The sequence below is a fragment of the Geotrypetes seraphini genome, chromosome 6 (assembly GCF_902459505.1).
Source record: "Geotrypetes seraphini chromosome 6, aGeoSer1.1, whole genome shotgun sequence".
NCBI lineage: Eukaryota > Metazoa > Chordata > Amphibia > Gymnophiona > Dermophiidae > Geotrypetes > Geotrypetes seraphini.
Window position 1 is genome coordinate 239,933,437 of NC_047089.1, and position 15,296 is coordinate 239,948,732.

At 44.1% G+C, this 15,296-nt stretch overlaps 1 protein-coding gene across 6 annotated transcripts in view; it reads right to left on the reverse strand.

The window, feature by feature from the left end:
* CNKSR2 (connector enhancer of kinase suppressor of Ras 2) overlaps positions 1-15,296 on the reverse strand; it is a 546,461-nt gene that overhangs the window by 420,269 nt on the left and 110,896 nt on the right. For all 6 annotated transcript variants that reach the window (XM_033948517.1, XM_033948514.1, XM_033948515.1 and 3 more), the window contains exon 2: positions 1,421-1,584. In XM_033948517.1, coding sequence (XP_033804408.1) covers positions 1,421-1,584 — 164 coding nt within the window. The remainder of the gene's footprint in view (positions 1-1,420; positions 1,585-15,296) is intronic.

The window sequence follows — 15,296 nt, forward strand, 5'->3', positions numbered from 1 at the left end:
AAACATATAGTAACATAGTAAATGACGGCAGATAAAGACCTGAACGGTCCATCCAGTCTGCCCAATAGTTATACCCATTAAAAATACACAATTAAATTAACTTGTCTCTTCTTTGATATTTCTGGGCCGTGGACTGTAAAGTCTGATCTTGTCCAAGGATCCAACTGCTGAAGTTGCCATCTAATCAAGCCATTGTGACATCACTGCTGAGGTTGACCCTTAGGCATTGGTGGAATGAGACATTATGACATCACAATCTCAGCTCTGGAATGCTGCTACTCTTTGGGTTTCTGCCGGGTAACATAGTATCATAGTAGATGACGGCAGATAAAGACCTGAACGGTCCATTCAGTCTGCCCATTAGTTATTCTCATTAAAAATATCTGATTAAATTAACTTGTCTCTTCTTTGATATTTCTGGGTCATAGACTGTAAAGTCCACCTGGTAGTGTCCTAGGTTCCAAATGCTGAAGTTGCCATCTAACCAAGCCATTGTGACATCACTGCTCAGGTTGGCCCTTAGGCACTGGTGGAATGAGGCATTATGACATCACAATCTCAGCTCTGGAATGCTGCTACTCTTTGGGTTTCTGCCGGGTAACATAGTATCATAGTAGATAACGGCAGATAAAGACCTGAACGGTCCATCCAGTCTGCCCAATAGTTATACCCATTAAAAATACAGGATTTAAATTAACTTGTCTCTTCTTTGATATTTCTGGGTCATAGACTGTAAAGTCCACCTGGTCTTGTCCTAAGTTCCAACTGCTGAAGTTGCTATCTAACCAAGCCATTGTAACATCACTGCTCAGGTTGGCCCTTAGGCATTGGTGGAATTAGGCATTATGACATCACAATCTCAACTCTGGATTGTTGCTACTCTTTGGGTTTCTGCCAGGTAACATAGTAGATGACGGCAGATAAAGACCTGAACGGTCCATCCAGGCTGTCCATTAGTTATACCCACTAAAAATGCATGATTAAATTAACTTGTCTCCTCTGATATTTCTAGAAAATAGACTGTAAAGTCAACCTGGTATTGTCCTGGGTTCCAAATGCTGAAGTTGCCATCTAAGCTCACTCCTGCCTATCCAACCATCTCTCGTAGCACATTCGGAATCTCTTTGGGGCATACTATTGTTGGCACTTAGTTTGAGAGACACTGGGTTAGACAACAGAGGAGCAGTCGTTGTGAGCCTCAAAGGAAGACATCTTTAACTATGGAAGTACCTGCCTATCACGAAAAAAATGTAAACATAACCAAATACTGTATTTTTGGATAAACAAAGGTCTTGTGTAGGCATGAACCCTCCCCCCCCACACACACACACAAAACAAAATCAGAACTTTTTCAATCCATCAGAATCTTTTCCCCCACCCCCACCCCTTCATGCAAAACTCCTCTGCATCATAGATTTACCAGGGCACAGAGCAGGTCAACCGCTTCCAAGATAAGTTCCTGATGTCCAATGCGAGAAACTCCCAACTCCTCCAGCTCCTGGTGGGTAATGCGTAGTAACTGATCCCCGCCAATCTTCTCGCGCTCAAAGTTCTTGATGTACTGCTGCAAACAGTCGTCGAGACCTTGTGAAACAGAGAGAGGCAACAGTGAGAACATTCAACAAGCCTCGCATTTTCAACAGCACAAAAAGGTCAAATAAAATGCCATAACGTGTCATATCGACTTTACGCATCGACCCACCCTAATTCGATGAAGTTGGGCGTCCAACTTTACGCTTAGCAGACTAAGTTCCAAGCACAGTTTGTAAAATAAGATCAGTTACAGAACTAACTTAATTATTTAATTAGATGCTAATTAGCTGTAACAACCAATAATTGCCAGTAACAATAGGTAATTAGCGGTGATTGGCTCTAATTTGTAGTTAGGTATATAACTTACCTAACCCCCTCTTTTACTAAGGTGCGCTATGCTTTTTAGTGCACGGTAAATATTATCACGCGCTAATCATGCGCTAAACGCTATGGACATGTTAGCGGTTAGCGCATACGTTGATTTAGCACACACTAAACACGCGCTAAAACGCTTAGCTACTGGGCTTGATGGACCATTGGTCTGACCCAGTAGGCTATTCTTATGTTCCAACGTGTGCCATGTATAGGACAATCAAGCCATTGTAACATCACTGCTGAGGTTGGCTCTGAGGCACTGTGGAATGAGGCATTATGACATCACAATCTCAGCTCTGGAATGTTGCTCTCATTGGGGTTCCAGAATCTTGCTATTCTTTGAGATGATGGAATGTTGCTACTCTTTGGGTTTTGGCCAGGTACTAGTGACCTGGATTGGCCACCGTGAGAACGGGCTACTGGGCTTGATGGACCAGACGAGTTGATGACCGGAGACACTGGATTTGGGGCTTCCGGTTTGCTGACAAGGATCGGATGACATCTGGAGAAGTTTGGCAGCCAAAGCAGTGAAGTCATTTCAAGCTGGACTTCAGTCTTGACTGTTTTGTTTTTATTTTTCACTTTCTTTTTAGTTTATGATATATATTTTTTTTAATCTCATTCATTGTTTTGCCACTTGTTTTTGTTTCTTATTTTATTATTTAAATTTCCCCAGAATTCTATAGTTTCAACGGTTCTCCCTTCTGCTTCTATTTCCTATCTCCCCTCTTTTTTCAACCTTTCAAACCTTTCAAAGTCCTTTAGATCATTGTAGTCTTATTAGAATGTTTATTTTCTTATTTTTCTCATCTATCTCTATTTTATTTCTTCATTACTCTTCTAATTGTCATTTTTCGAGGTACTTTAGTTAGATTGTGAGCCTTCGGGACAGTAAGGGAATTTCTAAGTACCTATATTACTTATAATTTTAATGCACCCTATTGTCTATTTTCTGTAAACCGCTTAGAATCCTAACGGAATTTAGCGGTATATAAGAAATAAATTACATTACATTGGTCTGACCCAGTAAGGCTATTCTTATGTGAGCCAAGTATAGGACAATTAAGCCATTGTAACATCACTGATGAGGTTGGCTCTGATGCACTGTGGAATGAGGCATTATGACATCACAGTCTCAGCTCTGGAATGTTGCTCTCATTGGGGTTCCGTAATCTTGTTATTCTTTGAGATGCTGGAATGTTGCTACTCCTTGGGTTTAGGCCAGGTACTAGTGACCTAGACTGGCCACCGTGAGAACGGGCTATGGACTGGCCACTGTGAGAACGGGCTACTGGGCTTGATGGACAATTTGTCTGACGCAGTAAGGCTATTCTTATGTTCCTAAGAAACTGCTGTCTCTCTTTCCCATGTTTTTCATTTAGAGGTAGGGTTACGAAACATCCAGGAACACCCAGACATGTCCTTTTTTTAAAGGACTGTCCGGGTGCCCAGGAAGGATTTCCAAAACCCGGTAGTTTGTCCAGGTTTTGGAAGTCCCCGACCTCAGGGCCGCGTCTGGAAGGCGTCTGCGCATGCGTGGCCATCGACATGATGATGTCAAATGCATGCGTGTGATATTATTACGTCGACGTCCCTGCATGCGCAGACACGGTCCCGAGCTCAGGGAGGTTTGTGTGGGGGCGGGGCTGGAGGGTGGAAGAGGGCGGAGCTGGAGGCAGAATAGGGCAGGGATGAGAGCAGATCGGGATGGGACCAGGTGTCCTCTTTTTTCATAAAGGAAATCTGGCAACCCTATTTAGGGGGGGATTCATCACGGTGGGTAAAGGTTTGCCTTTGATGCCTTGTGGGATTCAACAATCTGTGGTATCCTATTTTATAGGAATACTAGCTGATGCCCCGGCGTTGCACGGGTATTTAATTATAGCAATAACACTGTAAATGGATTCAAATAAAGATACTTTATAGTGGTGAATGAAATTATTTTTTTACAGCTTTATAAAAAGTACAATATTTAAATTATAATGTGAAATATTTGACAAAATGAATACAATACAACTAACACAAAACTTGATTATAAACAACATTTTTAGTTTCACCTCCAGGAGCAAGAACATATAAATTCTTGGGTGAAGAGACCCCCAGAACATATCACCCTAGTTAGTGAGGGATCTGCATACCAAGTTTCTTTCAAATCGGTCAAGCCGTTTTAGATTTACTGTGAGAATGGCAGCTGTTTACATTTTTTCCATTGACATGAATGGGTGAAATCTGATGTTCTGTTTGTAGCTCCGCCCACGTGTGCAGGTGGGCCGCGAGACCCCCAGAACATATCACCCCAGGTAGTTGGAATTACTGTGAGAATGGCAGCTTTTTACATTTTTTCCACTGACATGAATGGGTGAAATCTGATTTTCTGTTTGTAGCTCCGCCCACGTGTGCAGGTGGGCCGCGAGACCCCCAGAACATATCACCCCAGGTAGTGAGGGATCTGCATACCAAGTTTCGTTCAAATCGGTCAAGCCGTTTTTGAATTAGTGAGAATGGCAGCTTTTTACTTTTTTTCCATTGACATGAATGGGTGAAATCTGATGTTCTGTTTGTAGCTCCGCCCACATGTGCAGGTGGGCCGCGAGACCCCCAGAACATATCACCCCAGGTAGTTGGAATTACTGTGAGAATGGCAGCTTTTTACATTTTTTCCATTGACATGAATGGGTGAAATCTGATTTTCTGTTTGTAGCTCCGCCCACGTGTGCAGGTGGGCCGCGAGACCCCCAGAACATATCACCCCAGGTAGTGAGGGATCTGCATATCAAGTTTCGTTCAAATCGGTCCCACAGCTTTTTACATTTTTTCCATTGACTTGAATGAGTGAAATCAGATTTTCTGCTTGTAGCTCTGCCCACGTGTGCAGGTGGGCCGCGAGACCCCCAGAACATATCACCCCAGGTAGTGAGGGATCTGCATACCAAGTTTCGTTCAAATCGGTCCCACAGCTTTTTACATTTTTTCCATTGACTTGAATGGGTGAAATCTGATTTTCTGTTTGTAGCTCCGCCCACGTGTGCAGGTGGGCAGCGAGACCCCCAGAACATATCACCCCAGGTAGTGAGGGATCTGCATACCAAGTTTCGTTCAAATCGGTCCCACAGCTTTTTACATTTTTTCCATTGACGTGAATGGGTGAAATCTGATTTTCTGTTTGTAGCTCCGCCCACGTGTGCAGGTGGGCCGCGAGACCCCCAGAACATATCACCCCAGGTAGTGAGGGATCTGCATACCAATTTGCGTTCAAATCGGTCCCACAGCTTTTTACATTTTTTCCATTGACTTGAATGGGTGAAATATGATTTTCTGTTTGTAGCTCCGCCCACATGTGCTGGTGGGCCGCGAGACCCACAGAACATATCACCCCAGGTAGTGAGGGATCAGCATAGCAAGTTTCGTTCAAATCGGGCAAGCCGTTTTTGCGTTGGCAGCTTTTTACATTTTTTCCATTGACATGAATGGGTGAAATCTGATTTTCTGTTTGTAGCTCCGCCCATGTGTGCAAGTGGGCCGCGAGACCCCCAGAACATATCACCCCAGGTAGTGAGGGATCTGCATACCAAGTTTCGTTCAAATCGGGCAAGCCGTTTTTGCGTTGGCAGCTTTTTACATTTTTTCCATTGACATGAATGGGTGAAATCTGATTTTCTGTTTGTAGCTCCGCCCACGTGTGCAGGTGGGCCGCGAGACCCCCAGAACATATCATCCCAGGTAGTGAGGGATCTGCATACCAAGTTTCGTTCAAATCGGTCAAGCCGTTTTTGCGTGATCGCGGCACATACACACACACATACACACACACATACACACCTCCGATTTTATATATATAGATTGCTGTGGCACAGGATCGGGCCACACAAAATTTCCTTATATGGACATATGACTAGCGCAGGGGTCTCAAAGTCCCTCCTTGAGGGCCGCAATCCAGTCGGGTTTTCAGGATTTTCCCAATGAATATGCATGAGATCTATGTGCATGCACTGCTTTCAATGCATATTCATTGGGGAAATCCTGAAAACCCGACTGGATTGCGGCCCTCGAAGAGGGACTTTGAGATCCCTGGACTAGACGTAGGGGGTGGGCAACTCCAGTCCTTGGGGGCCGCAATCCAGTTGGGTTTTCAGGATTTCACCAATGAATATGCAAGAGATCTATGCATGCACTGCTTTCAATGCGTATTCATTGGGGAAATCCTGAAAACCCGACTGGATTGCGGCCCTCATGGAGGGACTTTGAGATCCCTGCTCTAGCAGTAGTCACATGAGACTGCCGCTAAGGGTGCCATTTTGACTGAGATACTAGAGTGGCCAGGAGTGATTGGGGATCACTCCTGGCTGCCCCCACCCCTGGACCCCACTGGAGCACCTCCCCCACAAGACCACAATGGAATTTTGAGGTAGCCACTATGGAGGCTGAGAGGGGCTAAGGAAGGTGGCGGAGTTAGTACTTGGAGGGGTTGGGGGGTCAGAGGGGGGATTCATTACTGCAGCCTGGGAGCTTTGGGCCGTGGCTTTGCACGCCTAATGCTCCCGGGCGGTAAAATAACCCCAGCTAAGAGCAGGGGCTATTTTACCATCGCACATGAGCCTTAACGCCGTTTGCAGTATATCATTGCAAATCGTATTAGGCAATTTGCATAGTAATGAGATACAAAACAGGCATTTGCATATTTTGCATTTCATTACTTAGTGGCATACGGTATGTTAAATATCGCCACACTATTTTTGGGAACTGCAGCGTTAGGGCTGCTTAAGTCACAGTGAGGTCCATTTACCATGACTTAAAGCTCTAATGCTGCTTGATGAATCCCCCCCCTTAACTCCTCATTCTCCCTGCCCTGCATAAAATTGTTCTCCCTCTCCAAACCCCCTACCCCCTCATCATTCTATTTTCTTTATTTGGGAGGCGCGATTCCTTGTACTTTTGGCATCATTTGTAACATTCCAACTTCTGACCAGGGTTCTGCCCTCAGCGCTAGAAGCACCTACCACAGCAACGCACAAAGCATAACATTTCATGATCACCAGCCCTGCCAAAGTTATAAAAAAACAAACAAACCAACAAACCAACCCAGATTAAAAACATTCTCGCACCATCTGCGAAAGCCACTGAGTCACCTCCTCTCCCGACAAAAGCCTCCTACAGCACCAGAACAAAATGCAAAGAAATCATTACACACGAGCAGAGTCACACAATGTGCCACAGAAAGTTCCGGCGTCAGCCGACAACAAAGACAAAGTGGGAAGAAAAGAACATCTTAGCCCATTAGTCTTAAAATGTATTCACTTCTTTCCTCTTAAAATAAACACTGGAGCGCTGCTGCACCATTGTTCAAAGAGAATACAGTAAAAAAGAAAAAAAAAAAACCCAGTAAAATCTCAGCAATTCCATATTTTCATCAAGAAGGTTTTTGGGGTTTTTTTGGTCTTATGCAGTTCATTAAATTTGCCTTGTACTGCATTGTAGCATTATTAAATCCTAATATATAAAGTGAGCAAGCCTCTGACTGTGATCTTGAAAACTGCTCTATGGATTTTGATGAAATTGGGACAATCTGTGCGAGAAAGCGATGAAGCTAGGTCTGGAGTTCGGCAAAACTCATTTAGGGCGGGGGGTGAGTCAAACGGGGGATTTTTTTCAGACGTTCCAGCCACCCCCTGAAGCCTATTGGTCAGACAAGGAAGCTTAGCCAGTCAATAGGCTGCAGGGAAAAACAAGACTGAAGGATGCTAAGCAGGTTGCTTAGGCACTGCCTCTGTTCCCGCCTCCCCCTGCAGCCTATTGGTCACACATTCCTAAGGAAGTTTAGTCAGCCAATAGGCTACATGGAAAACCAGGACTGAAGGGTGATATATCATAACCTATTGGTCCAGTCTCCTCTGCAGCTTATTGGCTGTCTAAGGAAGAAGACCTGCAGTGTAGCTAAGGGGTTCCCTATATGTCATGTCTGTCTCTCCAAGCTCTTCCAAGCAGGGATCATCTATTAAATGTCAAAATGGACAGCGCTTCGTACTCCTTTCAGCATTATATAAGTGATAAGTAGTAGTAAAAGAGAGCGCATACCTGAAGTTAAGGCATGGAAAGTGAAATAAAGATAACTGCAGCACATTACTCAGACATTCCTAAGGAAGCTTAGTCAGCCAATAGGCTGCAGGGAAAACAAAAGGACTCAAGGTTGCTAAGGCACTGTCTCTGTAGCTACTGCTCCTGCCTCTCCCTACAGCCCATTGGTCAGACGACATTCCTAAGGAAGCTTAGTCAGCCAATAAGCTGCAGGGAAAACAAAATGACTCAAGATTGCTAAGGTACTGTCTCTATAGCTCCTGCTCCTGCCTCTCCCTACAGCCCATTGGTCAGATGACATTCCTATGGAAGCTTAGTCAGCCAATAAGCTGCAGGGAAAACAAAATAACTCAAGATTGCTAAGGTACTGTCTCTATAGCTCCTGCTCCTGCCTCTCCCTACAGCCCATTGGTCAGATGACATTCCTAAGGAAGCTTAGTCAGCCAATAGGCTGCAGGGAAAACAAAAGGACTCAAGGTTGCTAAGGTACTGTCTCTTTAGCTCCTGCCTCTCCCTACAGCCCATTGGTCAGATGACATTCCTAACGAAGCTTAGTCAGCCAATAGGCTGCAGGGAAAACAAAAGGACTGGAGGTTGCTAAGGCACTGTCTCTGTAGCCACTATCTCAATGGCTGCTGCAAGTTCCCACGGTCTTGTGAGATTGCTGCGAGAACTCACAGCAGCCATTCAGAGAGCAGCTATGCAGTACATGCGGCAGGAGTGTAGGAAGATCTCTCCTGCCCTGGTTCACTGCTGGATCACCATGGATTTTAAAAGGTACACTTTTTACTAATCGGGGAGGCGGCAGAGAGGTGAGAATTGTTAGAGTAGGCCAGGACAGGAGGTGGGAGGGATCCTTCCTATTCTAGCCTACCACTGGACCATCAGGGCTTACGGCAGGCCCAGTGGAGGCCTACAAGGCATCTGGAAAGAGCGGTGGGGGGGCAAGAGTCTGGCAGGGAGGGAATGGGGACAGTGTGCAGAGCCTGGTGGAGCACTTGATATAAACTCCCCAGTTTATATTTGAGTTAACCTTATTTCCTTCTTTTTTTTTTTTTTGGGGGGGGGGCATAAGGTTACCTTGGTTTATATTTAAGCATACAGTATATTGTATTTAATAAAATTGCTGTTTCCTATTTTTTTTGAAAGACGGTTTATCTGGCCCTACTTTTCTTGTTTGGTTTACCACTGAAAAATCTGTTACTTTCCTTTTTGGGGGGTTTTGGGTTTCACGATTTTTAGCACCACACATATAATTACTTAGCCAGTTAACAAATGAATATCCTGCTAACTGGCCAAGTTATTGTGCAGACCACCTTCATAGGAATCAGGGAGAGTAAAGAAAAATTTTAAATCAAGATGTCTTCTTTAAGGTAGGAAAAAATTTACTACTACTATTAATTATTTCTATAGACAGGGGGCCAAATGTTTTCCCGTTCACGTTGGAACTCAATTTCCCCGTCTCGTCCCCACGAGTTTTGTTGCTGCCCCATTCCTGTATGCTCTGCCTTAACTACCTCGATTTATGATTTTAAAGTGTTTGAGGCTTGTGCAGATGAGAACTCCGGCATTGGTAGAATGAGGCATTATGACATCACAATCTGAGCTCTAGAATGTTGCTACTTATGATTTTAAAGTGTTTGAGGCTTGTGCTGATGAGGACGGAGCTTAGGCATTGGTGGAATGAGGCATTATGACATCACAATCTGAGCTCTAGAATGTTGCTACTTATGATTTTAAAGTGTTTGAGGCTTGTGCAGGTGAGGATGGAGCTTAGGCATTGGTGGAATGAGGCATTATGACATCACAATCTGAGTTCTAGAATGTTGCTACTTATAATTGTAAAGTGTTTGAGGCTTGTGAAGATGAGGACAGAGCTTAGGCATTGGTGGAATGAGGCATTATGACATCACAATCTGAGCTCTAGAATGTTGTTACTTAAGATTTTAAAGTGTTAGAGCAGGGGTAGGGAACTCCGGTCCTCGAGAGCTGTATTCCAGTCGGGTTTTCAGGATTTCCCCAATGAATATGCATGAGATCTATTTGCATGCACTGCTTTCAATGCATATTCATTGGGGAAATCCTGAAAACCCGACTGGAATACAGCTCTCGAGGACCGGAGTTCCCTACCCCTGTGTTAGAGGCTTGTGCAGATGAGGACGGAGCTTAGGCATTGGTGGAATGAGGCATCATGAGATCACAATCTGAGCTCTAGAATGTTGCTACTTATGATTTTAAAGTGTTTGAGGTTTGTGCAGATGAGGACGGAACTTGCAGGAATGGTGCATGGACAGGGACAGAACTCTTGGGGACAAGACGGGAAAATGAGTACTCGCAGGGATGAGAAAAAATTTGTCCCCCGTGTCATTCTCTACTGCCACTCCCAGTGTTATGGGCAAATCCTCATTACCGGCACACTGTCTAGATCAGTGGTTCCCAACCCTGTCCTGGAAGTCCACCAGGCCAATCGGGTTTTAAGGCTAGCCCTAATGAATATGCATGGAGCAGATTTGCATGCCTGTCACTTCCACTATATGCAAATTTATCTCATGCATATTCATTAGGGCTAGCCTGAAAACCCGATTGGCCTGGTGGTCCTCCAGGGCTGGGTTGGGAACCACTGGTCTAGATCATATCATTTCTTTGGTAAGTTTTAATGTGTCCCCCCTTCTGGCATCATAGTTACGTAGAGGGAGACCTGGATGATTTTAATGAGGAAACGGAACCATTTGAATACCCGAGTCATCATTTGCCCGTTCACTCATGGGTGAGATTTAATCAGATGGTTGATTCTGATTTCATTGCTCCAGCCTGGGAGATAAGCAATCTGTCAGTGTCCTATAGGATCTAAGCTCCAAAATCCTGCCACCTTCAAAGGTTGCCCTTAGATATTAATGCAGTCTACCAAGACACACACGCTGGAAGAAATGATGTCTGCAAAAGGCATTTCGTGCCTCTTTAACACTGAATACGCTCAATCCCTACAGGCAGCAGGAAATTAAAGCACCGTTTCTGCTTCCATATAATAGCTCCATAAAATGTGATATTCCAGCCCATGAAGATCAAAGGCAAATGGAACTTTTTCAAAGCTCTGGGCTGACAGGTTTAAAGTACTACATGGGAGCTTCTGAAATTCCCAGATTATCGAAGGGAGGAGAGTTGTTGCACGCCGGAGAGCAACAGCGATTCCAACATCTGCTTATCGGCTAGAGAAATGGAATAAAGAAGATTAACAACTCATTTTCAACTCGAGTGGAAATTAAATATTAACGAAGTTGTTCTCATATTCCCCTTTTAATCAGTACAAATCACACTGATGCCAAATGTGGGAGCATCTGATGAACTTGCCCGCTTTCTCCGTGCAACACCCAGACTATCACAGCAAACCTCAGATTATCAACAGAAAGAAATCTTGGATTCAGAAAGAAAAAGGCAAAGAACAAGTTTCAAGCTTATTAAAATTTGATGCAAACGCTTATAATATTATTTCAAAGTGAATTACATATGTTACACCGAAATTTCTGTTTCATAGGGTTTTGAAAAGCTTCCAGCTAGTTTCCAGCTTCCAGCCCTGTCCCCATGAGTTTTGTTGCTGTTCCTGTCCCTTTCCTGTAAGCTCTGCCTTAACCGCACAAGCTTCGAACACTTATGATTTGAAAGTGTTTGAGGCTTGTGCAGATGAGGACGGAGCTTAGGCATTGGTGGAATGAGGCATTATGACATCACAATCTGAGCTCTAGAATGTTGCTACTTATGATTTGAAAGTGTTTGAGGCTTGTGCAGATGAGGACGGAGCTTAGGCATTGGTGGAATGAGGCATTATGACATCACAATCTGAGCTCTAGAATGTTGCTACTTATGATTTTAAAGTGTTTGAGGCTTGTGCAGATGAGGACGGAGCTTAGGCATTGGTGGAATGAGGCATTATGACATCACAATCTGAGCTCTAGAATGTTGCTACTTATGATTTTAAAGTGTTTAAGCATGCGCACATGAGGACAGTGCTTGCAGGAATGGTCCAGGGATAGGGACAGAACTCGCCTAGATGGGACGGCAAAATGAGTCCTTGCAGGGACGGGGAAAAATTTGTCGCCGTGTCATTCACTAATCCATATAGCAAATGACTGGTTAATATTCAGACTTAACAAGCCATAGGTTAGCGCATAAAGGCCTTCTTTTACTAAGCCGTGGTAAAGGTTTCTAACACAGCCCAGAGCGCGAAATGCCCTGATGCTGCTCCAATGCTCATGGGAATTCTATGAGCGCTGGAGCAGGATCGGAGCATTTAGCACTCCAGGCTGCGGTAGAAACCTTAGCCATGGCTTTGTAGAAGCACCCCCTAATTATTTAAAACTCTGCACTCATAAATTATTTATTAAAATTTCCCCCCTTAAGGACAGAGATGGAATACACCAGTTAAAGCGGGCAAATGCCAAAGCATCTTCTAGAAAAAGAGAGAAACCAGGAGGAACTGGCATTGGGACTGGTTTATTCAGCGCTGATAACATGCTTAATTGACTCAATAATTGGCTTAAAAGAAAATTAATTACTTGGTAGCTGCCTAACTCAGTAGATGCCTACAACTTTCAGGTATGCGCCTGGTCTAAGGCACTTACCAGAAAGTGGACGTGGTTATGACGGATTACGGGCAGAACTTGGGTGTGTTTCTATGTAGGTACCTAAATTAGACTTAGGCACCGGTATTTAAGAACATAAGAATAACCTTACTGGATCAGACCAATGGTCCATCAAGCCCAGTAGCCCGTTCTCACAATGGTCAATCCAGGTCACTAGTACCTGGCCAAAACTCAAGGAGTAGCAACATTCCATTCAGAATCCAAAGAATAAGAAAAGATTCCGGAATCTCAAAGAGCAACAAGATTCTAGAACTCCAAATAGTAGCAACATTCCATGTGGAATCCCCAAAAAATAGCAGCATTCCATGCTACCTATCCGTGTTTTTCTCAATAACAGACTATGAACTTTTCCTCCAGGAACTTGTCCAAACCTTTCTTAAAACCAGCTACACTATCCGCTCTTACCCCATCCTCTGGCAACGTGTTCCAGAGCTTAACTATTCTCTGAGTGAAAACATTTTTTCCTTCTATTGGTTTTAAAAGTATTTCCCTGTAACTTCATCGAGTGTCCCCTAGTCTTTGTAATTTTTGACAGAGCAAAAATTCATCCACTTGTATCCGCTACTCCACTCAGGATTTTGTAGACTTCAATCCTATCTCCCCTCAGCCGTCTCTTTGCCAAGCTGAAGAGCCCTAACCGTTTTAGTCTTTCCTCATACGAGAGGAGTTCCATCCCCTTTACCATCTTGGTCGCTCTTCTTTGAACCTTTTCTAGCGCCTCTATAGCTTTCTTGAGATAAGGAGGCCATGAAAACTCTGGAATAAATAGAGGTAGGGCTACAATACATCCGGATTTCCCCGGACATGTCCTTCTTTTGAGGCCTTAGCACATGCTTATGTATTTCTTTAGCAGGCCTAAATCCTAAAACCCTAATTCCAGGTCCTGGTGAGCTCAGGCCCACAGAACAATCTCCAAAAACCTGATGGTATACCAGGCCTTCCTGTAGCAGGGCATAAGTAGCCTTAAGGTAGATAGGGCGAGTCTGGGGGGTTACATTAACGTTACCCCAAGAAGTCTCACATCACCACATTTTATAAAAAAAACAAACCCAAACAAACATGTTACCTTTGTATGTTCTTTGAGGTATTTGGATGTCTCTTTTATATCCCTGCTCTCTATTTTATTCCATCCTTTGCTCCCTCCCCCCAAAAATTAAACTATCAAGCTAAAGCAGCAAATGAAAAGCTGTATAGTTGAGATTATTTTTTCAAAGTTAAGCTGTGGGAATTTTCGAGATTTTGACAGATGGAGGTGTTGACGTTTACCGACATACGACTTCATCTGTACGATGCTGTTGCCATGAAAGTAATTCACGTTTCATCTGGAATATTTTCTCTTCAGGAGCAATTATATTAGCTCGGCTTTTTATATGTTCTTTTCAAATAAAATAGTAGCAGGGCTATGTGAGAGATGGACAGATGAAGCACGGCATGAACTAAAAGAAATGACGAATGAGCCGGAGAACAAATAGAAATTTACTGTGCATGTTTGGTGTTCATCAGATCAGTCATACTGAAATGGTGTAAGAGATTACTGCGCTCATTCCTCACTGATCTGGTGAAGTCTGTGAGCAAACATCTATAGGAGAGAAATAAAAGCTGGGAAAAGGGGATAGAAGGGCAGGGATCTCAAAGTCCCTCCTTGAGGGCCGCAATCCAGTCGGGTTTTCAGGATTTCTCCAATGAACATGCATTGAAAGCAGTGCATGCACATAGATCTCATGCATATTCATTGGGGAAATCCTGAAAACCCGACTGGATTGCGGCCCTCAAGGAGGGACTTTGGGACCCCTGGTATAGATAGAGGATTACTATACAGGTCCTAGACCTGATGGGCCGCCGTGTGAGCGGACTGCTGGGCACGATGGACCTCTGGTCTGACCCAGCAGAGGCACTGCTTATGTTCTTATGTTCCTATGTTTTCCGTGCTGGGGAGGGATTTGAAATGAATAACATTCAATTATTTGTACTTTCCTTTTGTGTTGTCATTCAGTTCTGGAGCAGCAGGAGGCAGTAGGCTGCCTTCCGCCTCATACTCTTCTGCTTCACCAATCTGGTGAAGGTCAGATTGGTTTGGGGGGTGGGATTCTTCATGGGTCTGGGACTTACAGGTTGGGGAGATGCGTTTTCTTGAAGGGAGGGGGGAGGTGGAAGGTGTTGGCACTACAGGATAGGAGAATCTGGCGCATTCAAGTATGGTCTGACTGTAGGGGGAGTTAAGAATCTCCTATTATGGTACCTCCCCCCCCCCCCCCCCGATTCCCTGAAGCCTATGGAGTCAATATTCAGCCAGTGGTGATCAGCATTCTATGAGTGTCGGAGCATTAACATCGCCGGCATACGGTAAAAGCCAGCGTTAGACTTCCGATTATTTTTAGCAGTAGTAACCAGCGAAATGCCTCTGAATATGACTGATTAGCCCTGCCAGGGACTGTTTCTGAATCTCAAACCACATATTAACAAGGTCCATATCTCAGGGATGGTGAACATGAGTTGCAGAGGAGGGTCTAACAGATCGTGGGTGTATTTTATAATAACGAATAGAGGACAAATAATAACAAGAATTCTTGCTATTCTATACCGCTCTCAGAACCCTGTAATGTTCAAGACACTTGAGTATCCAGACATAACTCATACAGGTACATGGTATCTTTCATCGAGCCGGTATTTTCATGTGCA